Raw genomic sequence first — 27,473 nt, 5'->3', positions numbered from 1 at the left:
CCTGTAATGCACAGTGCTTTAGATGTCAGTAGTAAGAGGAGGCCTGTAATGCACACAGTGCTCTGGATGGTGGTCTGAGGGTAGGCCTGTAATGTACACACTCACAGTGCCCTGCTCTGGATGGTCATGAGTCAGGGACTCTCATCGGCAGGCCTGGAATGCACAGTGCTGCTCTAGACGGTCGTTTGAGAAGGCCTGTGATGCTGCACAGTGATAACTTTAAGCATGGGGCTCCGTGGAAACCGGAAGATCACAAGGGTAAACGTCCCTCCCTCACATTTTCGTTTCATTTTCGTTTGTTACCGAACGGTTTTTGTCATAGTTTTTGTCAGTAAACGTGGTGTACTTTTCGTTTCGTTTTCGTCACTGTAAAAAGGCCACTGATGAAAATTTTGACAAAAATGTTTTCATTGACGAAATTAACACTGGTGATCTGACCCAATAATGGGAACTGCTATGGGAACTTAGATGGCCCTCACGCACTTGAAAGTAGGTTGTTTCTCTTTCATAGTAAATGTTATCAAATGTTACCAAATAGTTGGTACTGCTATGGGAACCTAAGTTGGCAACATGTGATATTAATATTTATATAGAGATATCAGAACCTGACACAATGTTTCTTCCATCCTAGTTAAACCCGGATCCTGTCCAGTGCCACCTGAAAGATGTTTAGTCGCCCCACGACTAGACGGCATCTGTACCAAAGACCAACAATGTCCCGGAAACAAGAAATGTTGTGTCCGCGTGTGTGAATATGACTGTGTAGACCCTAAAAAAGGTAAGTTACCAGAATCTTACACAGAGGAACTGCAGTAGATTTCCAGGGAGGATACATGTTCCATGGGTCTTGTTTGCAGAAAGCATTCCCTATTTGCTTGCTGTACCATACCTAAACCCCTCCTTTTATCATTTTCTGTGATTTGCAACCTTTCTTAAAGTGATCCCAGGTTCCATCCAGCCAAAAATGTTCAATTAATTTTGGATTAGGCTGGAGAGGGTTAACCCATTTGAGTAGCGTTAAAAAAGAAATAGAACTTCTTATATTTTTTGTTATCACTGTCCATGCCTTACCCCACCCTCCATTTCTCGTTCTGGAGTCCTATCCCCAAACCACTCTTCGTCTTTGTCTGCTATGGTTATTTTCTGCCTACCAAATTCAGCCTTAAATCTGAAACCCAAGTCTAAATATAGTGAATTTCGATCAGTTATAATCACAAACGATAGGCTTGAAGTCAGTGGTGGCTGGTGCTCAAATTTTTGTTGGGGGTGCGCAAACAAAGTCTTAAAAAAACACCCATGAATTGCAGCCTCACTGTGCCCATCAAACGCAGCCACTGTGCCCATCAAACGCAGCCACTGTGCCCATTAAACGCAGCCACTTTGCACCTTAAACGCAGTCACTTTGCCCATCAAATGTAGCCACTGTGCCCATCAAAAACAGCCACTTTGCCCATTAAACACAGCCACTTTGCCCATCAAACACAGCCACTGTGCCATCAAATGCAGCCTCTGTGCCCATTAAACGCAGCCACTTTTCCCATTAAACACAGCCACTTTGCCCATCAAACGCAGCCACTTTGCCCATTAAATGTTGCCACTGTGCCCATCAAATGCTGCCACTGTGCCCCAAATGTTGCTACTGTGCCCATTAAATGCTGCCACTGTGCCCAAAATGCTGTCACTGTGCCCCAAATGTTGTCACTGTGCCCCCCGTCTGCCCAGCACTTACCTTGTCTTTGGTGTGCAGCGGGTGATGGCGGCAGGCGGCGAGCGGTGTCCAGTGTCCTTCATTTCTTCTCCGATCCTGATGTTTTTTCCCGCCCACTCCTCCTCTCGTCCTCTGCTATGATTGGACACCAGATAGGCGTCCAATCACAGCGCCTGTCATTTCAGCCAAGCTAATGTTAGCAAAACGAAGGAAGTGAACGCACAGCAATGCACCCGCTTCTCACATTTTTGGGCGCCTATTAGAGCAGAAGGCTCTTATCAGTGGCTTCCAAAAAACACCCCAACCACTGTAATTCAGGTACCCGGTGCCCGAAAAGGGGCCGGACACCTGAATAGGGGGTGTCGGCAGCGACCCAAGATAGATTCATGCAATGCATGAATCTATCTATGGGGATTAGAGCGGTGCAGGAGAGAGCGGGCGGCGCTCCTGCGCCCTTTATGGACGCACCACTGCTGCTTGAAGTAGAACTAAAGGCAAATTTTGCTTTTATTTTGGATAGCGTAAGGGAGTTTTTTTTTTTGCCATCTGTGTTTCATCGGGGAGACTTCGCTTCACTTCCTGTCCCATAGCCAAAACAAAAAGTGAGAGGGAATCCCTCCAAAGTGAGGGAAACCCTGGTTGTCACCAGAACTAGTGTCCCCATTAGATGATTTCCACTGCATTCCTGTTCTGGTGACAACATTTGGGATTTCCATTCACTTTTACTCTCAGTAATAATGGTGAATATAAAAAATAGAGAGGGTGAACCTCCCTAACGGATAGACAGCAATAAAAACCTTTTAGGGTTCGTTAAATTAAGTTGAAGTATAACCTTTAGCTAATCTGTAAGGCCTGAAGAAGGAGGAGGTTTAAACTTTCCCACTACATTCAACAGTTGGGACTTTATATGAGGCGGTGACCTGGTAAGCTCAATTGCCTCCATTCCTATCTATATGTCACAAAAAAGAAGGGGAAAGTTTATTATATAAACTAATAACATACAAACGCATAATCATGACTAAGTGTATATCCAATACGATTATAATAACTGGTACAATTCATAAAAATGTATATCTATACATACAATATAGACGGGTTGCCACATGATTATAAACGATTAATATCAAAAATGATACATACTGAGAGATTGAATCATAGGGACACGGCACATAATAGCTCGATGCATTTCGTGGACTGATCCACTCTTCAGGAGCATGCACATGAGTTCAATAAAAAATATATTAGAAGGAGTTGCTGTATGGTCTGATCCTACCCAAGGGAAAAAAATCATAAAAAAAATAAAAAATAAAACCAAGTATAAAAAACAACTCTCTACCATACTTGCAAGGTTGACTATATATTCAAAGTGTGGCACTGTAGATCGGGGACCCCCAAAGGCATCTCCACCGGGAGATGAGGTGGTGTGAGTGGCCTGCTGTCCAGGGGAGACAGATTTCAAGAAATTGAAGTAGTCAGAGTGACCATAAGTGCTGAGACCATCAATGAAGGACTTCCTGCCGCTGGACCCAGCACTGTCCTCATCCAAGCTGATTCTTCAATTGGCTTTGGGTGCAGGCGCCGGCATCTTCACTAAGGGAAACTGGCAGTGAAGCCTTGAGGCTTCACAGCCAGCTTCCAACTGCACATGCAAGAGCCACGTTGCCCTTTGTGATTGGTCCCATAGTCTTCTGGGACCTGTGATGTATCCCAGAAGGCTGCAGGAGAAGGAGGGGGCCGAACTTCATCTCAGATCTTTGGGGCGATCTGACTAGAAGTGGAAGAATGGATACCTGTTAAAATCAGGGCCCGCTCCCCCCACCCCCCCAAAAAAGTACCAAATGTAAAGGAGGAGGGGAAAGGGGAAGAGGAGGAAGAGCGGAACTTCCCCTTTTGGGTGAAGTTCCGCTTTAGGCTCCCTTTACATGTCCCATTTTCACCTAACTCCCATTGCCAATAGCAAGCCAAATAAAGGTGTCACCCTTCCTTAACGGTTCTCCATAATGTAAAATAAAGACATGTTTGAAGGAGTCAAACTGTGAGTGGATAACACCCTTGCTATGGTCTTGGGAAGAGCAAAGACAAACTGGTGGAGGGGCTTAGAAGGAGAAGCAGAGACACAAGCTACAGTGGTAACTGGTTTGTTCTGGAGACCGCGCTGGACTGACTGGATCAGTCACTGGTAATGGATGGTGTAACGGAATCCCAAATGGGACAGGGGTTAACGCCGTTTAAGATATTCCATTCCGAACCCAAGACAGCTATCGACACTCCACAATCCGGTTAACACGACCCATACGAATTCCCCCAGTAACGACACACAGCTATGTTTGAGGTTCAAAACAAATAGACTCTTTAATGAGAAAATCAGGCTCTTATATACAGTTAGTAACCAAAATGAACAATGACTCAACTCCACCCACATCATCACACAATGAGCCCAATACACATCTTTTTTTGTAGACATTCTGGCACCATCTCTGACATAATTGACATGAGCTAATTAACTAATCATTTACCCAGACAAGGTGACTCCGAGACATGACCCCTCAAGGTAGACATCCCGGCTCCTCTCACCTGCCACACAATACACATTTATCATCAATAGACCTTTAGACTGTCTGTTAACTTGCAATACACATTTATCACAGGACTCCTTCACACAATACAGTGTCAATTAGCACAACACAATGAAAAGGTCTTAGGAGCCATCCTAGATTAATTTACATCACAGTAGCAGACGACATTAACACCTAACAGTCTGTGTTCCCACATTGAATGAGTCACTCTTTCAATTAACCTGTTGAGTTCAGAATCAACAACCTGTAAATAGTTCTTCCAGATCTCCTGGAATATATTGTGAAATACAGACCCATGTTAAAGCAATCCAAGATATGTCCATTATTTCCTGGCTCATACTTTGTAAGATCTTCTGGATTCTATGGGCCCTCCCGTTACAGATGGGAAATTGTGTGGGTGAGTAGGAAGAAATTCCTTTCCAGCAGGTTATGCCCAATGGTGGATGGTGGACGGTGAACTCTATTGGGGCTTGGGCTGCTACCTTTTCCGATTCGGCCTTACGGTCATTTCCGCATATAGACTTGGAAAAGAAGGAAAGAGCACCAGATGTCCAAAGGCAAGTTTTAGGTAGGTTTAAAGTAGTTGTAAAGACTCATTCTCAGTATAGACAGTTATTGGATTGTTATATCCTGGAGGGCAGGGACTGATCTGTAAAGTGCTAGGTAAATAGAACTACCTGTAAAATAATAATAATGACAAATGTGTTTTTTCCTGCAGTGGTGGCGAAACCGGGCACCTGTCCCGTGGTTAATACCCTTTTACCATGTAGGGGCCCCATCCCCAGGAGTTGTCGCACAGACTCGGATTGTCTCGGGAAAAAGAAGTGCTGTAACGCAGGCTGTTCTTTTGAATGCCGGGAACCCACCGGTAAGTGGATGACTGTGATCAGATATTAAGTGGCCCGGTACAGACCAGATCTCATCCAAATGTGAGGGTGGAACTGTCAGTATTGCCCCTAGCAGCCAATAATGTGATCCTCCCTTTTCTTCTCCCAGTGCAGCGTGTATAAGAACAATGGCCCGGATTCACAAAGCACTTGCGCTGATGTATCTCGAGATACGCCGCATAAGTGCAAATATGCGCCATCGTATGTATGCGCCAGACTCAGAAACTAAGATACGCCTGAAAATGGGCTTCATCCGACCGACGTAACTTGCCTACGCCGGCATAGAGTGGGCGCATATTTACACTGGACGTATTTGGCGCTCCCATTGATTTTCTATTCACATATGCAAATGAGGGAGATACGCCGATTCACGAACGTACGTCTGTCCGACACAGTGCGCGTAAAGTCATACGTCCGGCGTAAAGTTATGCCCCATAAAAGAGGTGTAACTCAGCAGCATCCATTCAAAGGGCTGCACCAGGGAACACAAGCCTACGTATTTTACGTAGTTTACGTAGGACGTGAATATGACTAGGCGTAGGTTACGTTCACGCCGTAGGCAGTGATCCGACGTATCTTAGACAGTTGTTCCGACGTATTTGTGAGCATGCGCACTGGGATGCGTCCACGGGACGGCGCATGTGCAGTTGGCAATTCGTATCTGTGTGGCGCTCGGCCCATCATTTGCATGGGGTCACACCTTATTAGCATGGCTCACGCCCACTTCCAATTATGCCGACTTACGCCTTGTAAACTCAGCGCAGATTTGTGAGGAAGTGCTTTGTGAATTCAGTGCTTGCCTCTCTGCGCTGCGTCGGCGTAGCGTAAAGGAGATATGCTACGGCGGCATAAATATGCGCCAGTGTCTGTGAATCCGGGCCAATGTGTACAGCAAGCATGCACACGCACGGTTTTCTCTGCAAAAATCTCTCCCAGCAGCATTCTTGTAGAGAAAACCGTGCGTGTGTACGAGGCTTCATTCTCAGTATAGACAGTTATTGGATTGTTCTATCCTGGAGGGCAGGGACTGATGTGAATGTACAATGTATCTCTAAAGCGCTAGATAAATAGAACTACCTGTAAAAATAATAATAAATGTTTTTTTTTTTTTTTCCTGCAGTGGTGGTGAAACCGGGCACCTGTACCGTGGTTAATACCCTTGTAGCATGTAAACCTCCCATCCCCAGGAGTTGTAACACAGACTCGGAATGTTCTGGGAAAAAGAAGTGCTGTGATGTAGGCTGTGCTTATGGTTGCCGGGAACCCAACAGTAAGTGGATGACTGTGATCAGATATTAAGTGGCCCGGTACAGAGCAGATCTCATCCAAATGTGAGGGTGGAACTGTCAGTATTGCCCCTAGGAGCCAATAATCCGACCATCCCTTTCCTTCTCCCAGTGCAGCGTGTATAAGAACAATGGCCCGGATTCACAAAGACTTACGCCGACGTATCTAATGATACGCCACGTAAGTCCACGGATGCGCCGTCGTATCTATGCGCTTGATTCTGCAAAGGAGATACGCCTGCATTTCGGCTCCATCCGACCGACGTAAGTCTCCTACGCCGTTGTATCTTGGGCGCATATTTACGCTGGCCGCTAGGGGCGCTTCCATTGATTTACGCGTCGAATATGTAAATGACCTAGATACGCCGATTCACAAACGTACTTGCGCCCGTCGCAGTAAGCTATGCCATTTATGTAAGGCGTACGTCCGGCGTAAAGATAAACCACCAAATAGCTGGTCTAAGTCATGTTAGGGTATGGACGTCGGAACTGCCGTCGGATTTTACGTCATTTACGTAAGTCGTACGTGAATGGGGCTGGGCGTAGGTTACATTCACGTGTAAGGCATTGAGCTGGCGTATCTTAGGGAGTAAATTCGACGTGATTCTGAGCATGCGCGCGCATGCGCCGTTCGTTCGGCGCTTCATTTACATGGGGTCACGATTCATTTTAATACCACACGCCCACTACCTGCCTACTTTGAATTAGGTGGGCTTACGCCGGGCCCATTTACGCTACGCCGCTGTAACTTACGGAGCAAGTGCTTTGTGAATACTGGCCTTGCCTCTCTATGTTACGTCGGCGTAGCGCATATGAGCTGCGCTACTCCGGCCAAAAGATGCACCCTCTACGTGAATCTGGGCCAATGTGTACAGCAAGTTTTTACAAAGCATTTGCAGAGCTTTCGTCCAGCTTTCAGCAGCTTTGTAAAAGTGTCCATCTAGTTGTACACACTGGGAGTAAAGAGGGTGGGGCAGATTCAGATAGGTGAGCGGATCTTTAGATCCGTGTAACCTATCTGATTTACGTTACGCCGCCGCAAGTTTTTCAGGCAAGTGCTTCATTCAGAAAGCACTTGCCTGTAAAGTTGCAGTGGCGTATTGTAAATCCCCCGGCCGAATTCAAATTCGGCGGGTAGGGGGCGTGTAAAATTTAAATCAGGCGCATCCCCGCGCCGAACGAACGGCGCATTCGTCATCCGTAAAATTTCCCAGCGTGCATTGCTCTAAATGACGTTGCAAGGACGTCATTGTTTTTGACGTGAACGTAAATTACGTCCATCCGTATTCGCGAACGACTTACGCAAATGACGTAAAAAATTCAAAATTTGACGTGGGAACGACGGCCATACTTAACATAGGATACGCCGCACTTACCCCTCATATAGCAGGGGTAACTATACGCTGGAAAAAGACGAACGCAAACAACGTAAAAAAAAAGCGCCGGGCGGTCATTCGTTTCTGAATCGGGGTAACTCCTCATTTGCATATTCCTCACGTAAAAGATACGGAAGTGCCACCTAGCGGCCGGCCCGGAATTGCAGTCTAAGATCCGACGGTGTAAGACACTTACACCTGTCGGATCTTAGGGATATCTATGCGTAACCTGATTTTATGAATCAGGCGCATAGATACGACGGCCGGACTCAGAGATACGACGGCGTATCAGGAGATACGCCGTCGTATCTCCTATCTGAATCCGGCCCGGTGTGTAGTAGATCCCGTCCTTCTTCCTCGCTGATGTTCCCCCATCTCATGTGCCACTAATGGCTGTCAAAATGACAGCAGGGAGTTCCTGTGTTAATACAGCAGCTTTAGAAGCTGCTGCTGTCAAAAAAGGACATCTGTCACTGTGTTTATAAACATTGTTCAGATGTAAGATAGAGAGATAGAACACAACATATTTCTGAATATTTGTCAGACAGGAGATAGGGCAAATTCACACCACTGCATCAAAAACGCACCAAAAACCATGCATGCAGAAAAGCATTTGGAACGCATCCAGACTGCGTTTCTATGGTGAGAACTGACCCATAGAGAGATACAAAGTAACATTGTTTATAAACGTTGATCATACAGGAGATAGAGAGATACAAAGTAACATTGTTTATAAACATTGATCAGACGGGAGATAGAGAGATATGCGAGTTTTAGGTAGGCTTAAAGTGATTGTAAAGTCTCAAGGTTTTTTACCTTCATGCAATCTATGCATGAAGGTAAAATACCTTCTGTGTACAGCAGCCCCCCCAATACTTACCTGAGCCCGATCCTCCTCCAGCATTGTGCACGGGGGTGAGTCTGCTTGGGTTCCCCTGTAGCAAGCTGCTTGCTATGGGGGCACTTACCAGGAGGGAGGGGCCAGGAATACCAGTGGAGGGAGCCAAGAAGAAGAGGATCGGGGCAGCTCTGTGCAAAACCACTGCATAAAGCATATAAATATAACATGTTTGTTATTTTTTATTAATAAAAAATGCCCTATTTATTACTTTAAAAGGCATTTATTGAAATTAGCATCATGTACATCAAGCCAACGTGTTTCGGGGGGAAAGGACTTCCCCTTCTTTAGGGCTGTTACTGCATTCTATTCAATGGGAAAGAATCTCTGCAGCTATAGCCGGAACTCTCAGCCTGCTATCTGATATCTTGCAATTAATGTATCCAGTTTGGGAACCATTCCCATCTAATAGCATGGGGCAACAGTCCATAAAGTATAAAGCCGGACACTCAGTGTACTCTTAATAAAGAAATCCTTTTTGTGGCTACATGTAAAATAACACAGCATCAGAAATGCAATGTGTTTCGGCTTATACAGCCTTCCTCCTAGCATACCAACAACAGCCCTTAAGAAGGGGATGTCCTTTTCCCCAAAACGCGTTGGCTTGATGTACATGTCGCTACTTTCAATAAACGCCTTTTAAATCTACCTAAGGCTTGCATTTCTTTGGATATCGGGCGTTCCTTCCTTTGTTTCCAAGTCTACAAGCTACAGTGGGGAAGTCTCACAGCTGTATGAGGAAACTCTGATATAAGAAGCAGGAGAATCATTCAACCCAGTCGTGTCTACCCCAATCTGAAATGTGTAAATTTTTCATGTAATAACGCATCTATATGACATATTGACCGGTAATGTGTTTGGATTATATTGCTCATGCCTGCCTTCATTGTCTCCTCATCCAGAGTGAAGTCACAACAGGACGAGACAAGTCACAAGGTCTTCCAGATGATGAGAACGGCCTTAGTTCTTCTCTCCCATGGGGACATCACACTGTCAATGCCTAATAATGACTAATAAATAACTAATGACTAATGTCAATGACTAATAAATGATCATTCCAATCTACACCATGATGATTTGTGTAGTTTCTATACTTGTTAAGGTTCTCATGAATCCAGGTCATTGTATAACTAAGGCCTCGTACACACGACCGTTTTCCTTGGCAAAATCCATGAAGATGCTGGCAGAGTATTTTTCCCAAGAAAAACGGTCGTGTGTATGTTTTCCGTCAAGAAAACTGTAGTGGATCTCGACGAGAAAAAAAGAGAACACGCTCAGTTCGTTCGTTCGTGTGTATGCTTAGAAACCCGCGCATGCTCAGAATAAAGTATGAGACGGGAGCGCACCTTCGGTAAAAGTAGCGTTCGTAATGGAGATAGCACATTCGTCACGCTGTAACAGACTGAAAAGCGCGAATCGTCTCTCACCAAACTTTTACTTAACACGCGGTAACATGAGATTATTCCATTTCTGCACGAGGTGTTTTCCAATACATGGACTTTATTGTTACTTATTGGACTTTACTTTGATCCACTCAATCATTTCATTATGGGAATTTTTTATTATATTCACTAATGATATGTGTGTTCCCATGAGGAACAAACATTCCATGTGTTAATTTGTCTAAGCGCTACACTATTTGTTTTTCTGTAACATGAGATTAGCAAAAGCAGCCCCAGGGGTTGTGCCAGTGGAATCTAACTTCCCCTTTATAGTGCCGTTGTACATGTTGTACGTGACCGCGTTTGAGAACGACGAGATTTTGTCTTGACAGTGTGTATGCAAAGAAAGCCTGACAAGATTCTCGTCAAGCCTGACAAAAACCTTGTTGAGGAAAACAACGTTTCTTTTACGACGGGATTCTCGGTCGTGTGTACGAGGCCTAATAGTAGTTATTCCCATGTAACTGGTGTTGTTCTATAATGTTGAAGACGTTTCATAGCTGGTGGCTTCCTCAGCCGCAACGAGTGTCAGGAACATACCCCAGCCACACAGATACTTTCGACACCTTCATCCAATCAGCACAGAATGTGTCATGGCAGATGTCTATTGTACAAGAACATGGGAGGTGTGGAAGTTTGTGACGCTAACCTTGTTCTGATTAGGGATGAGACGAACACCCCCCCCTCCCCCGGTTTGGTTCGCAGCAGAACATGCAAACAGGCAAAAAATTTGTGCAAACACCTTTAAAGTCTATGGGACAGGAACTTTAAAAATCAAAAGTGATAATTTTAAAGGCTTATATGCAAGTTATTGCCATAAAAAGTGATTGGGAACACGGGTCCTGCCCCAGGGGACATGTATCAATGCAACAAAAAGTTTGATTTTTTTTTTTTTCGGGATCAGTGATTTTAATAATGCTTAAAGTGAAACAATAAAAATGAAATATTCCTTTAACCACTTGGGATCCGCCTGCCGTCAATTGACGGCTACAGTGCGGATCCCAATTTCCAAACTGCCGTCAATTGACGGCCGCCCCTTAGGGCGGTCCCCGCGCGCGCTCCAGAGCGCGCTGCGGGGAAAATCTGTGTTGGCCGTGTCCCTCGGACACAGCCAATTACAGATCGCCGCGAACGGCCAATCAGAGTGGCCGTTCGCGAGGCGATCTGTGCGGCCAATGAGAGAGGATCTCATATGTAAACATATGAGATCATCTCTCATTGCCGTTTTACACAGAGGCAGCGGTGCTGTCTCTGGAGAGGAGACGGATCTGTGTCTCTTGTACATAGAGACACAGATCGGTCACCCCCCCAGTCACCCCCCCTCCCCCACAGTTAGAACACTAAGCAGGGATACATTTAACCCCTTCCTCACCCCCTAGTGTTAACCCCTTCAATGCCAGTCACATTTATACTGTAATTAGTGCATATTTATAGCACTGATCGCAGTATAAATGTGAATGGCGCCAAAAATGTGTCCGATGTGTCCGCCATAACGCCGCAGTCCCATTAAAAATCGCAGATCGCCGCCATTTCTATTAAAAAAAAATAATTAAAAAAAAATAATTCTGTCCCCTATTTTGTAAGCGCTATAACTTTTGCGCAAACCAGTCGCTTATTGCGATTTTTTTTTTTTTTTTACCAAAAATATGTAGAAGAATACGTATCGGCCTAAACTGAGAAAAAAAAATGTTTTTTTTTTTTTTTAAATTGGGATATTTATTATAGCAAGAAGTAAAAAATATTGTATTTTTTTCAAAATTGTCTCACTTTTTTGTTTATAGCGCAAAAAATAAAAACCGCACAGGCGATCAAATACCACCAAAAGAAAGCTCTACTTGTGGGGAAAAAAGGACGTCAATTTTGTTTGGGAGCCACGTCGCACGACCGCGCAATTGTTAGTTATAGCGATGCAGTGCCGAAAGCTGAAATTTCACCTGGGCAGGAGGGGGGTATATGTGCCCAGTAAGCAAGTGGTTAAATATCGTGCCTGGGAGTGTCCATAGTATGCCTGTAAAGTAGCGCATCTTTCCCATGTTTATAACAGTACCGCAGCAAAATTACATTTCTAAAGGAAAAAATGTCATTTAAAACTGATTGCGGCTGTAATGTATTGTCGGATCCCGGCAATATAGATTGAAATTCAAAAAATTACAAAAAAAATGGCCCTTCAAGTCTGGTATGGATATTAAGGGGAACCCTGCACCCAATTTTTTTTTTAAATGGCGTGAGCATCCCCAGGCCCCTAGTAATGATATAATCTGAACAGCAGTATATATACACTATACGGCCTGCCCTATTGAAGAATAAGATTAATATCTAATGGGCCAGATCCACAAAAACCTGACGTAACTTAAAAAATCCAATTTAAGTTACACTGCCTTAAAGTTTCTACCTAAGTGCCTGATCCACAAAGCACTTATCTAGAAATTTCAGGCTGTGTAACTAAAATTCCGCCGGCGCAAGGCGTTCCTATTCAAATGGGGCGAGTCCCATTTAAATGAGGCGCGCTCCCGCGCCGGCCGTACTGCGCATGCGCGAAGTTACGTTACGCCGAGTTTTGAGGATCGCGACGGCTTAAAGTTGCGTCGGGGAAAAAAAAAATGACAGCAGCATGCATTCCTGAGGGAGAACTCCATGCCCATTTTCAAAGAAAAAAACGGCATGGGTTCCCCCCCCAGGAGCATACCAGGCCCTTAGGTCTGGCATGGGTTGTAAGGAGACCCCCCCACGCCGAAAAATTGACGTAGGGGGTCCCCCTACAATCCATACCAGACCCATATCCAAAGCACGCTACCCGGCCGGCCAGGAAGGGAGTGGGGACGAGCGAGCGCCCCCCCCCCCTCCTGAGCCGTGCCAGGCCGCGTGCCCTCAACATGGGGGGGTTGGGTGCTCTGGGGCAGGGGGGCGCACTGCGGGCCCCCCCACCCCAGAGCACCCTGTCCCCATGTTGATGAGGACAGGACCTCTTCCCGACAACCCTTGCCATTGGTTGTCGGGGTCTGCGGGCGGAGGCTTATCGGAATCTGGGAGTCCCCTTTAATAAGGGGGCCCCCAGATACCGGCCCCCCACCCTAAGTGAATGGATATGGGGTACATCGTACCCCTATCCATTCACCTGGAGGCACAAAGTAAAAGTTAATAAACACACAACACAAGGCTTTTTAAAATATTTTATTATTCTGCTCCGGAGGCCCCCCCTGTCTTCGTTATTAGCTCAATTACCAGGGGGGGCTTCTTCTTCCGCTCTCCGGGGGTCTTCTCCGCTCTCCGGGGGTCTTCTCCGCTCTCCGGGGGGGGCTTCTCCGGACTCCGGGGGGCTTCTTCCATCTTCTCCCCTCTTCCGCTCTTGACTCGGCGAACCCCGGTTCTTCTGCAGATGTCCGGTGCCTTCTTCTTCAGCGCTGGCTGCCTGCTATGTTTGTGTGTTAGCTCGATTAGTAACAGGCAGCCAGCGCGGTCTTCTGTGGCGTCAGGGTCTTCTCTTCCTTTCTTCCGATGTTGCCTCGTCGCCTGTTGTCGCTGTAATGATGGAAGCGCGCCTTGCATCCCATTTATATAGGCATCACCGTCCCATCATGCTCCGGTAGGTACCCACGTGGTGGGTGCCTACCCACGTGCACCCACCACGTGGGTACCTGCCGGAGCATGATGGGACGGTGATGCCTATATAAATGGGATGCAAGGCGCGCTTCCATCATTACAGCGACAACAGGCGACGAGGCAACATCGGAAGAAAGGAAGAGAAGACCCTGACGCCACAGAAGACCGCGCTGGCTGCCTGTTACTAATCGAGCTAACACACAAACATAGCAGGCAGCCAGCGCTGAAGAAGAAGGCACCGGACATCTGCAGAAGAACCGGGGTTCGCCGAGTCAAGAGCGGAAGAGGGGAGAAGATGGAAGAAGCCCCCCGGAGTCCGGAGAAGCCCCCCCCGGAGAGCGGAGAAGACCCCCGGAGAGCGGAGAAGACCCCCGGAGAGCGGAAGAAGAAGCCCCCCCTGGTAATTGAGCTAATAACGAAGACAGGGGGGGCGTCCGGAGCAGAATAATAAAATATTTTAAAAAGCCTTGTGTTGTGTGTTTATTAACTTTTACTTTTTGCCTCCAGGTGAATGGATAGGGGTACGATGTACCCCATATCCATTCACTTAGGGTGGGGGGCCGGTATCTGGGGGCCCCCTTATTAAAGGGGACTCCCAGATTCCGATAAGCCTCCGCCCGCAGACCCCGACAACCAATGGCAAGGGTTGTCGGGAAGAGGTCCTGTCCTCATCAACATGGGGACAGGGTGCTCTGGGGTGGGGGGGCCCGCAGTGCGCCCCCCTGCCCCAGAGCACCCAACCCCCCCATGTTGAGGGCACGCGGCCTGGCACGGCTCAGGAGGGGGGGGGGGGCGCTCGCTCGTCCCCACTCCCTTCCTGGCCGGCCGGGTAGCGTGCTTTGGATACGGGTCTGGTATGGATTGTAGGGGGACCCCTACGTCGATTTTTCGGCGTAGGGGGGGTCCCCTTACAACCCATACCAGACCTAAGGGCCTGGTATGCTCCTGGGGGGGAACCCATGCCGGTTTTGTTTTTACAAATTGACGTGGAGTTCTCCCTCGGGAAAGCATACCAAATGCCGTCGCTGGAATGGGCCTTTACAAGGTGTGACTAACTTTACACTTTGTAGAACGAGCCCTAATTTTACACTTGCAAAATAACACTTACGGCGCAAAAAGGAAGCTAGAAAGCTTTGTGGATCGCCTTAAGTGCTAATTTGCATACTAGCAACGGCATTTCGACTCGAAATGCCCCCAGCGGCGGATGCGGTACTGCATCCTAAGATTCGGCAGTGTAATTCAATTACACATGCCGGATCTTCTGTCTAACTTTGGAAAAAGCCTTTTGAGGATCGTTTCCAAAGTTACACACAGACTGAACAGCAGTTAAGTCGGAGTATCTCTTTTGAGGATAACCCCCTAATATTCTTGTATCTCAAGGGCTTTTCTGGATGGATAGCATTGATGAAAACAAAGTGTGAGTTTATTGTCACACAGTTGGCATCATAAATACAATGAAAAAAAGTATAACAGTTCAGTTCAGTGTAGAGAAAAATATATGAAATAGAATAAATGGTCATAAAGCTGTAATAAGCTTATGAAAAAGTGTGTGATTCATGGCAGCTGGCTTCAGTCTCCATGCTGTCTTTTGTAGACAAAGAGAAGCAGGAAATGATGTTCTCAGACTTCTGGGAGAATTCTGCTGTCCCAACTTTTCAAAGTGTCTTTGTGTGAATATGTCAGTGTCATCTCTCCTAGTGGGTGTCTGTGTGTGTTTTTCTGAATCTCGAAGCGTTGGCTTTATATGTTACATGAAACGTCATGAACTCACAGAAACGTAGAACCTTGTACGGCACACATTCATTTCTGATAACTTCAGCGATATGTTAGCCAAAAGAAGATACTAACTCAGAGAGTCATATGGAGTTTGATTGACAAGCCCACATGTAACACTCTATACTTGAAGTAATTGGCTACACCAGAAACTTATTTCTAACTCAGTTTCGGACAAGGATGTATTTTACTGAACATTTGATTAATGTCATTCACACATACTATATTTATTATGACTAATCATAAAACCAAATATGTTTCGCAAGCTTGCCATGAATATAATATAACACCTATAAGTGCCGAATTATGAATTTTAAATAATATTCAAAAAAATCCCCCCTGAATTATGATTAATCATATTAAATTTTTATTTAATACATTCAAATTCCATTCATATCACATTTACACATCCTTGTATCAAATGATCGGACACAATATTCCTCAGAACTGAAGCCGCAAGAAATATTTCTCCTTCTAAATGCCTTTCTCTTTACTTTTAACTCCTCTTAGATCTATCTATTCAAAATCTTAAAATAATGGTATATATTTTAAAAATGTATAACATAATGATGACTAATATCAATAATAATAATTATTATTTTTATTATTAAAATAAGTAAATGATGCAATAATATATTTCCGTATTTGTGCTCAAATAATATTTTAGCTCTTTGGAAATATACTTTACACTCTAAAACGTGTCATAACTTTCCATTGTTCTATTAAGAGTGATATGTTTCTTAAGTTATGAACAAAAGATGTGCTATTAACTAGAATTATTGTGCAGTTGTAAACTAAAAATATTCAATATATGAATAAGGAAATAAAAATAATAATGATAATCCTAACTTGATATGAACATTAATATCAGAATAATTGGATAATCAAGAAATGTATATGTGGACAGATGTTTCAGTCCTAAATTATTTATCTATAGTAGATAGATAAAGTTTCTTCTGGTTAATTTTTTTTTTCAAGATATGTCTTGTAAACTTTTTTTCTTCGAGTTCTGTTAGGTTAGAAATACTTTGTTAAATAAGATAAAACAGTCATAAATATGAAGTATAAATCTTTTGTCCAATATTCTTCCCAAAAGGATCCCTTCTTTAACTTCTTTAACTTAATTTCTTGATTTTCTCTTTGCTCTTTATAATAGCTTGTTATCCTCCATATGTATTTGATTTTAAATGCCATTTATTTAAAAGAGATGCAGTATCATGACTCAGGAATAAAATATTTACATTAATTCTTGTACTTTTTTATTTTTTTTCCAACAAAAGTTAAATCATTATGGGGCAATAGGTTTATGAATTTGTTAAACTATATGTGAAATAATACTATCTTATATTTTTCTTCAAAAAGAACTTCTGTATGGCAATGTACTGTCCTTATCCTGTCTAATGCCCTGTACACACGATCGGTCAATCCGATAAAAAGGGTCTGATGTATTTTTCCATCAGTTATCCGATGAAGCTGACTGATGGTCAGTCGCGCCTACACACCATCGGTTAAAAAAACGATCGTTTCAGAACACGGTCACGTAAACCACATTCGAGGACACTATAAAGGGGAAGTTCAAATCCAATGGCTCCACCCTTGGGGCTGCTTTAGCTGATTTTGTGTTAGTAAAAGACGATTCGCGCTTTTCTGTCTGTTACAGCGTGATGAATGTGCTATCTCCATAACAAACGCTAGTTTTACCAGAACGAGCGCTCCTGTCCCTTAATTTAGTCTGAGCATGCGTGGATTTTTAACCGATGGACGTGCCTACAGGCGATCGTTTTTTTTTTTCCTATCAGTTAGGTATCCATCAGATAATTTTAAAACAAGTTCCATTTTTTTTAACCGATGGATAAATAACCGATGGGGCCCAAACACGATCGGTTTGGTCTGATGAAAACAGTCCATCAGACCGTTCTCATCAGACAAACCGATCGCGTGTATGCGGCATAAGATGGTCTAAACTATTTAAAGTATGTACTGCGAAGTTTAGGTATGACAGGACGCAACACCTCCTTTTGGTCATGATATAAATTCTTGTTTTCACAAACAAAGAAAGGTTTTGTATCACCCCAGAGATGACAACGGGCCATGCCTTTGAACTCATCCCTAAAAGAATAGAAATATGCATAACTGTATTCTGTGTTGAAGCTCTTATTCTAGTGTTGGACTGTTCTGCAGTAACAAGTACTGGCTCAAGATCTGTCTCAGTTCTTATGCTGGAAACCTGAGATAAAGAATTCTCAGATATAGCTGTATAAACATGTGCTGGTGTACATTCCTGAAGATATCTTCCTTTTACATGTATTTGGATGATAAAGCTCTGAACCATAAAGAAGATTTTTTCTTAAATTCTCTAATGCCTCGTACACACGGCCGGGACTTTCCAAAAAAAAATCTGACTGGCTTTTTTTTGTTGGAAGTCCAACGGACCTTAGATAGAGAACCTGTTCTCTTTCTTTGCGACGGACTCACGGCAGACTTTTGCACGGTCAAAAGTCCAACCGTGTGTACAAGGCATAAAACTACCTTCCTCAAAAATACATTTCAGTGAGCAGTCAGGTGTCTGTACAATGATTTTGTATGATTTCACTATGCTCTCTGTAGCTTTAATTGCATTGTAAACACTAAGGCCTCGTACAGACGAGCAAACATGTACGATGAAACCGGTCCGCCGGACCGTTTTCACCGTACATGTCTGCCCGGGGATTTCTGTATGGTGGCTGTACTCACCATCATACAGAAATAAGCGCGTAAACAATACGTGGGGCGTGGCCGCGCCGTGGCCGCGCAGTCGCCACGACGATGACACGGCGACGTGGGAGGCCCTGCCAGTTCAATGCTTCCACGCATGCGTCAAAGTCATTCGACGCATGCGAGGGATGGCGGGCGCTCGGACATGTACGGTAGGTCTGTACAGACGACCGAACATGTCCGAGTGGACAGGATTCCAGCGGGCTGTTTTAAAACAAGTTGGGAAATATTTGCCCGCTGGAAAAAGGCCGGCAGGCAAATGTACGCTGGAATCCTGTCCGCTCGGGCCTACACACGACCGAACATGTCTGCTGAAACTGGTCCGCGGACCAGTTTCAGCAGACATGTTCGGTCTTGTGTACGGGGCCTAAGGGGCAGATCCACAAAAGAATTACGCCGGCGTATCTATGGATACGCTGCGTAATTTCAAAGTTCCCGCGTCGTATCTTTGATTTGTATCCACAAAACAAGATACGACGGCATCTGGGATCGATCCGACAGGCGTACGTCTTAGTACGCCGTCGGATCTTAGGTGCATTTTTCCGGCGCATTTTTTTACGTTGTTTGCGTTCGGCTTTTTCCGACGTAAAGTTACCCCTGCTATATGGTGGCGTACTCAATGTTAAATATGGCCGTCGTTCCCGCCTCGCATTTTGATTTTTTTACGTCGTTTGTCGTAAGTCGTTCACGAATAGGGATTTGCGTAGAATGACGTCACCGTCGTAAGCATTGGCTTGTTCCGGTTTAATTTCGAGCATGCACACTGGGATACCCCCACGGACAGCGCATGCGCTGTTCAAAAAAAACGTTGTTTACGTCGGGTCACAACGTATTTACATAAAACACGCCCCCATCACATCCATCTGAATTCCGCGCCCTTATGCCGCCAAAGATAGACTATCCCGCTGTAACTTACGGCGCAAATTCTTTGAGGATTCCAAAAAAAAAAGTACGTTACGGCGGCGTAGTGTATCTTAGCTACGCCCGGCGGAATAATGCGCCGCTGTACGTGGATCTGCCCCTTAGCAGTTGCTTTACACCTGGCTCAAAAGTTTTTTGCCAAAAATGATAAAATTCTGGAGAAATAGGCAATTATTTTCTCCTTACCTTCTTGTAATTGAGACAACGTTACTGAGATGGCATTCTCAGATACATGAGTTTTCAAAACAAAAGATGCTTCAGAACAAACATCTATTGTACTTAATGCTGGAGCATTCTGCAAATCGTTTTTCAACACTTCAAAAGCATTTTTCTCATTTGGACCCCATTGGTCAACTATATTACCTTTATTCCTCAAAAGATTATATAGTGGATTAACTTTTTCTGCAAAACACTGTACAAACTCTTTGCAATGATTTTTTTTATGCAAAAATTGATGCAATGCCTTATAAGTTGTTGGAGTTGGGATTACAGTAATATCTCTAAGGCCCCGTACACACGACCGGATCTATCCGCTGGGATTGATCCGCGGATCAGTTCCAGCAGACAGATCCGTTCGTGTGTAGGCCCGAGCGGACATTTTCCAGCGGATAAAAATCCAGCCGACGGATTTCCAGCGGATAAAAATTTCTTAGGCCTAGTACACACGAGAGGATTTATCCGCGGATACGGTCCAATGGACCGTATCCGCGGATAAATCCTCTCGAGGATTTCCACGGATTTGGATCCGATGGAGTGTACTCACCATCGGATCGAAATCCGCGCCGAAATCCCCTCGCGATGACGTGTCACGCCGTCGCGGCGATGATGACGCGGCGACGTGCGCGACGCTGTCATAAAAGGAATTCCACGCATGCGTCGAATCATTACGACGCATGCGGGGGATCCCTTCGGACGGATCGATCCGGTGAGTCTGTACAGACCACCGGATCGATCCGCGGGAGCCAATTCAAGCGGATAGATTTGTAGAAATTTCCGCGGATAAATATCCGCAGGAATGTACACACCATAGAATCTATCCGCTGAAAACGATCCGCTGAGATTTTTCAGCGGATGGATTCTATCGTGTGTACGGGGCCTTAGCATGCTAAGAAATCTATCCGCTGGAATCCTGTCCTTCGGACTTATCCGGTCGTCTGTACAGATTCACCGGATAAGTCTGCCCGATCCCCATCCCTCGCATGCATCGAAGTGATTCGACGCATGCGTGGAAGTATTAACCTTCCAGGGTCGCGCACATCGCCGCGTCATTGTCGCGGCGACGGCGCGGCCACGTCACCGCGGATGTTTTCCGCTGGGATTTTGATCTGATGGTGTGTACAAGCCATCAGATCAAAATCCGGAGGAGGAATGTCCGCTGGAAACGGTCCGGCGGACCGTTTCCAGCGGATATCCTCTCGTCTGTACGAGGCCTAACTGTTTCTTGCAACAATTGTCTCTTTCCTTGACTAATTTGCATGTGAAGGTATTTCACCTGACTTTTCATCAGCTGAACTTTTGTTGTGTTTCATTTTTAGACCTTCAGCTTGTAACATCATAAACAACTCAGGCCTCGTACACACGATCGTTTTCCTCGCCAAAATCCATCAAGAGCATTTTTGCCAAGAAAAACGGTCATGTGTATGTTTTTTGTTGAGAAAACTGTTGTGGATCTCGACGAGAAAAAAAGAGAACATGTTTCTCAATTTCCTCATCGTGTTTCTCGTCGGGATGGTTTACGACGAGAAACACGTTCTTGTGCATGCTTAGAAACCCGCGCATGCTCAGAATAAAGTATGAGACGGGAGCACACCTTCGGTAAAAGTTGCGTTCGTAATGGAGATATCACATTTGTCACGCTGTAACAGACTGAAAAGCGTGAATCATCTCTTACCAAACTTTTACTTAACACGCAGTAACATGAGATTAGCAAAAGCAGCCCCAAGGGTGGCGCCAGTGGAATGGAACTTCCCCTTTATAGTGCCGTCGTACATGTTGTACGTCACCGCGTTTGAGAACGACGAGAGGAACGAGAGGAACCTCGTCGAGGAAAACAACGTTTCTTTTACGACGAGATTCTCGGTCGTGTGTACGAGGCCTATGATTAATATCTAATATTCTTGTATTTCAAGGGCATTTCTGGATGGATAGCATTGATAGTCAGACTGACTTGAAAACAAAGTGTGAGTTTATTGTCACACAGTTGGCATCACAAATACAATGAAAAAAGTATAACAGTTTGGTTCAGTGTAGAGAAAAATATATGAAATATAAAGCTGTAATAAGCTTATGAAAACATGTGTCCTTCATGGCAGCTGGCTTCAGACTCCATACTGTCTTGTGTAATGAAAGAGAAGCAGGAAATGACGTTCTAATGCCGCGTACACACAATCAGTCCATCCGATGAAAACAGTCTGATGGATTTTTCCGATGAAGCTGACTGATGGACAGTCGTGCCTACACACCATCTGTTAAAAAACCGATCGTGTCTGAATGCGGTGATGTAAAACACAACGACGTGCTGAAAAAAAACGAAGTTCAATGATTCCAAGCATGCGTTGACTCCAATGACTCCAATCAATGATTCCAAGAATGCGTGGATTTTTAACCGATGGACGTGCCTACAAACGATCGTTTTTTTTCTATCGGTTAGGTATCCATCGGTTAATTTAAAACATGATTGAATTTTTTTAACCGATGGATAAATAACCAATGGCGCCCACACACGATCGGTTTGGTCTGATGAAAACGATCCATCAGACCGTTCTCATCGGTTTGACCGATCGTGTGTACGCGGCATTAGACTTCTGGCAGAATTCAGCTGTTCCTTAACTTATCAAAGTGTCTTTGTGTAAATATGTCAGTGTCATCTGTCCTAGTGGGTGTGTGTGTGTGTTCGTCTGTCTGAATCTCCAAGCACTGGCTTTATATATTACATATGAATATCATCACCTCACACAAACTTAGAACCTTGTATGGCACACATTAATTTCTGCTAATTTCAGCAATATGTTATCCAAAAGAAGATACTAACTCAGAGAGTCATATGGAGTTTGATTGACAAGCCCACATGTAACACTCTATACTTGAAGTAATGTGCTGATCATGTAATGTCATATAACCAAACATCTACTAATATGAACTGTGACAGATGCCACTGACACTGTGGCCCAGATTCTCGTATAATTGCCTAAAGCTCCGCCGGCGTAACGTATCTGATTTACGTTACGCCGCCGCAAGTTTTACAGGCAAGTGCTTTATTCACAAAGCACTTGCCTGTAAAGTTGCGGCGGCGTAGCTTAAATCACCCAGCGCAAGCCGGCCTAATTCAAATTAGCCGGGTAGGGGGCGTAGAGCATTTAAATTAAGCACGTTCCCGCCCCGAACGTACTGCGCATGCGCCGTCCGGAATATATCCCATGGTGCATTGCTCCGAATGACATCGCAAGGACGTCATTGGTATCGACGTGAACGTAAATGGCGTCCAGCCCCATTCACGGACGACTTACGCAAACAACTTAAATTTTTTAATTTCGACGCGGGAACGACGGCCATACTTAACATTGGTTGCCCCTCATATAGCAGGGGCAACTTTACGCCGCGCAAACCTAACGTAAACGTCGTAACTTCACTGCGTCGACCGCGCGTACGTTCGGGAATTCGCGTATCTAGCTAATTTGCATACTCGACGGGGAAAACTACGGAGGCGACACCTAGCGGCGAAAAAAAAATTGCATTTAAGATCCGACAGCGTAAGAGCCTTACGCCTGTCGGATCTAAAGGATATCTATGCGTAACTGCATTCTAAGAATCAGTCGCATAGATACGACGGCCCAGATTAGGACTTACGACGGCGTACATGGCGTTGCGCCGTCGTAAGCCCTATGAGAATCTGGGTCTCTGTGTTTTGGAAGGGACTGTGGGCTGGCCTCCTACCCAAAGACTATGGCCCAGAAGAGACTGGAGACTTTGGGACAAGCTGGCATTGAGATAATGTAATGTAATGCTACACCCCTTCTCCCCCCTCCCCCCTCCTGTTGCTGTGTTTGTGTTGGTTCATGACATAGGCGAACTCAGAGCGTCAAAACGTATGAATTCCTGATGGCCACCATAAGGAGAGGGATAGTCTCTTGGGTAACAGGGCCAGAACTAGGCAATGTGCCATCTGCCAGGCGAACTTCCAGCCCCCGTTTCTTGTGGAGAAGGGGTAACTTAAGGTTTCTCGCCAGGTTCAAGTCCACAAAGCAGCTGCATGCTCCAGAATCTATTATGGCTTGCAGTCGGATCTCCTCTTTTCCAAACTGCAGCGTGATGGGGAGAACTAGATGTGCAGGAGAAGCTCCGGAGACCTGGAAATACACTGAAGGGTAGGAAAGTGGCTTCTTGGGCCTTCTGGGGCAATTACACAAAAAATGTCCGCTACCTCCACAGTAGAGGCAGAGCCTAGATTGCATACGATGACGCCTTTCATCCGGGGTCAGAACGTAGCAGGCCGACTTGTCTAGGAACTGGGGTAGAGGTACTGGTAGGCACAGGCACTGGAGAAGGGGAAACCTTAGGCGGCACCATGGCAGGCCTGGAGAACTGAGTTTGTTCGGACTGTCTCTCCCATAGACGTCGGTCCAGCTGGATGGATAACTGGATAAGATCCTCAAGTGTAGTGGGGACCCCAATCCTGGCCAGCTCGTCTTTGAGAGACTCAGAAAGTCCTAAGCGAAACTGGTGTTTGAGGGCTGCCTCATTCCAGCCTGTGTCTGCAGACCACCGACGGAAGTTGACGGTATAGTCCTCCACTGGTCGACTACCCTGCTGTAATGAATGCAGAGCGGCTTCAGCAGTGGCTGTACGCTGGGGGTCCTCATAGAGTTGTGCCATAGCTGCCAGGAATGTGTCCACTGTGTTAATGACTGGACTCTTATGCTCCCATAAACTGTGGGCCCAGGTCTGGGGTTCATCGGACAGCAGGGAGATGAGGAACCCAACCTTAACAGTTTCTAAAGCAAAAGTCCGGGGCTGCAAGGCTAGGTACAATAGGCAGGCATTCTTGAATGAATGAATGAATGAAAAACGTATATAGCGTGGTGCATGCGAACTGAATCGCCTCTGGGCGCTAGTTGTTCCTATCTTTCTAGACATCAAAAGAGCAGAGTTTTGATCTGTCTTCTGAAGGTTAGGTGGTTTTCCTCCAACCGAATGCTGGTTGGTAAAGCGTTCCATAGTCTAGGACCTTGTACCGCAAACCTTCTTTCTCCCTTGGACTTGTATCTGGCTTTGGGTATCTGGACCAGATTTTGGTCGGTGGATCGCAAAACGCGATTGGAGTTGTGAGCATTTATCTTTTCGCATAGATATTGCGGAGCCTTCCCATGGATGCACTTATGCGTCAGACAGAGTGCTTTAAAAGCAATTCTGTCCTTTACTGGCAACCAGTGAAGGGTTTTCAACGAAGGTGAGATTGATTCCCATGTTTTTTTTCCAGTCACAAGTCTGGCGGCCGTGTTCTGAACGACTTGCAGACGAGCGATCTGATACTTTGGGAGTCCGAGGTAAAGGGCATTTGCATAGTCCAGTCTGGAGTTCACAATTGTTCCCACCACGACTGCTACGTCTTCTTTAGGAATAAATGGAATAAGTCTGCGTAGTAGGCGCAGCAGATGGTGAGAGCTGCTGACTACTGACCCCATTTGTGCGTCCATTGTCATGTAGGCGTCGAAAATGACACCGAGACTTTTGACTTTGGAGCTAGGGGTGATGATTTTGTCCAGAATGGGCGGAGGTGTCCAGGTTGTTGCTAGTTGATTCTTATGACTGGCGTGAAACAGAAGAAGTTCTGTTTTGGAACTATTGAGTTTAAGATAACTCTTTGTCATCCAGTTTTCTATCGAAGAGAGACATTTCTCTGAACTGAGATGATGATCCTTTTTGTTGCAGATGCGAAAATACAATTGCGTGTCGTCTGCATATGAGTGATATAGTAGTTTTTCGCTACTAATGATTTCAAAAAGAGGGCGAAGATAGATGTTGAAGAGCACCGGTGACAGGGGAGATCCTTGAGGGACTCCGCATGATACCGTGCGTTTTTCAAAAGTGAAAGGTCCCAATTTCACTGTTTGTGATCGGTTTTCCAGAAAGGAGGAGAACCATGATAACACACCTTCTGCGACTCTGGCTACCTCAGCCAACCGAGTCAGTAACAGTTTGTGGTCTACCGTGTCGAAGGCTGTGTCGTGTCAACAGAACCAGGAGACAAGATTCTCCTTCGTCTCCGGCCTCAAGGGCGTCGTCCCATATTTTGAGCAATGCTGTCTCCGTCCCGTGTCCGGGACGGAAACCTGATTGAAATGGATCAAGTAGATTATAGGTATCCAGATGCTGTTACAGCTGTTGTACCACTACTTTCTCCATTACCTGGAGAGAACGTTTAGGCCTGTTATGGGACGGCGGTGAGTTGGGTCCTTGGGGTCAAGGGTAGGTTTCTTCAAGATGGGCTGGATTGTGCCCTCTTTCAGCTGGGAGGGCACTATGCCTTCCTTAAATGACTGGTTTATAAGCTGCGTGATAGGGGGTGCCAGGATGTCGGCACATTCCTTCAGCAGTTTAGTGGGGATGATATCATTAGGCTCTGTGCTGTTTCGCAGAGTACCGATGATATTTTTAGTGGCATCAATGGAGATGGGTTTCAGAGTGAACTTTGTTGATTGTAGAAAATTTCTCTGGGTGTTGTGTGAAAGATTGAGGGGGGGTTGAGGGGGGTTAAGGGGGGGTATTGTTTTGCTGAATGCTTTCCCGGATTCTCTCAATTTTATTGATGAAGAAATCCGATAATTCATTGCAAAATTCTCGGATGTCTGAATTGGGGGCTTCAAGACAGCCTGGATTCATGGTCTGAGTGACCAGCTTGAAGAGTTTGCGGGGGCGGTTTAGGGCGCTGTCAATAGCCTTGGAAAAATTATATTTCTTGGCTTTGAAAATTTCTTTATGGTATTTTCTTGCTATTTCTTTGTAGATGATGAGGTTCTCCTCTGAAGCGCTTCTTTTCCAGGCAGCTTCCGCCCTTCTGCGCTCTTGCTTCAGCAACGACAGCTGGTTGTTGAACCAGCTGGACTTATTTTTCCGGATGCGGGCTTTGCGTTTCGGCGCTACTAAGTCGGCTGACTGTAATAGGGCTGTATTTATGGCATCCAGTGTTTCTGAGGCTGTTTGAAGTAGTTGAATTGTTTTTATTTTATTTCCTAAGGTAGATTTGAAGAGTTCCGAGTGGAGCTTCTTCTGAGATCTAGTCCAGTGTGTTGTCCCCGGCTTAGGTGTTTTTATCAATGGGGGAATTTTGGAAATTATGAATTTAATTGCATGGTGATCTGTCCATGGCAATGGTTCATTTTCCAAAATGCTTATTTCCAGATCTTGTCTGAAAATTAGGTCAAGCGTGTGACCTGAAGCATGCGTGGGCCCGCAAACTAGTTGCTGTAGCCATAATCCTTCCAGGTGGTCAATGCAGGAGTCGGCCACGGGATCCTGTGAGGAGTTGGCCCAGAGGTTGAAGTCCCCGAGCAGCAAAAGGTGTTTGCTGTTAAGGGTATAAGTGGAGATAAACTCTGTCAATGATGGTAGAAGCTGTGATTTTGGCCCGGGTGGTCTATAGCAGAGAAGAATGCGAACGGTCTGCTGGGGATTTGTTTGTAGTTGCAGAGTAAGGGTTTCCATGAATGGAAGAGGGTTTTGAAGGGCTGGTTTGGTGATTGCAAGGTGAGTCTTGTGGATCACTGCCAGGCCTCCTCCTCTTTGCCCTATTCTGTTTTCAGTTATAATACGGTAGTTTTCTGGCACCAATTCTCCTAGAATTGTATTACAGTCGGCTGTAAGCCAGCTTTCCGTAATAAAGAGGCAGTCTAAATCGTATTGTAGTATGAAATCATGGATTTCTAATCAGTGTTTTACTACCGATCTTGTATTGATCAAAGCACATGATATGTGCTTAAGCTGGGGTGGATGACTGAATTTTTTGACAGTCGATCGACGATCGATTCTCAAAAGTTGCTCAATTCTTAGGGCCTTTTTGGTGACGGCTGGTAGTATTGTGGCAAATCGCCTCAGATCCCAAATGGTTTCTGCAGAGTACTGCAGATTAGCCATGGACGCCCGTCACCAGGGGGGAGCAGTGGTCGGATGGCAATGGAGAGAAGATTCACTGAATCCTCTCTCCCGGCTTGGTCCAGAGGAAGGCAAAAAAACCCTGGCCGAGCTATGCCAATGTG

The 27,473-nt window shown here is 45.4% G+C and overlaps 2 protein-coding genes across 2 annotated transcripts in view; both read left to right on the top strand.

Moving 5' to 3' along the window:
- Positions 1 to 9,804, top strand: part of LOC120935975 (whey acidic protein-like) — a 101,138-nt gene extending 91,334 nt beyond the window's left edge. The window contains exon 9 of the mRNA XM_040348027.1: positions 9,634 to 9,804. Within this exon, the coding sequence (XP_040203961.1) occupies positions 9,634 to 9,638 (5 nt within the window). The 3' untranslated portion in view covers positions 9,639 to 9,804. The remainder of the gene's footprint in view (positions 1 to 9,633) is intronic.
- LOC120935976 (WAP four-disulfide core domain protein 3-like) overlaps positions 1 to 27,473 on the top strand; it is a 114,415-nt gene that overhangs the window by 6,930 nt on the left and 80,012 nt on the right. Inside the window, exon 2 of the mRNA XM_040348029.1 lies at positions 632 to 778. Within this exon, the coding sequence (XP_040203963.1) occupies positions 632 to 778 (147 nt within the window). The remainder of the gene's footprint in view (positions 1 to 631; positions 779 to 27,473) is intronic.

The sequence above is a fragment of the Rana temporaria genome, chromosome 4, assembly GCF_905171775.1.
Source record: "Rana temporaria chromosome 4, aRanTem1.1, whole genome shotgun sequence".
Classification (NCBI taxonomy): Eukaryota; Metazoa; Chordata; class Amphibia; order Anura; family Ranidae; genus Rana; species Rana temporaria.
The sequence above is the reverse complement of the archived record's forward strand: the minus strand, read 5'-3'. Positions and strand labels throughout refer to the sequence as shown.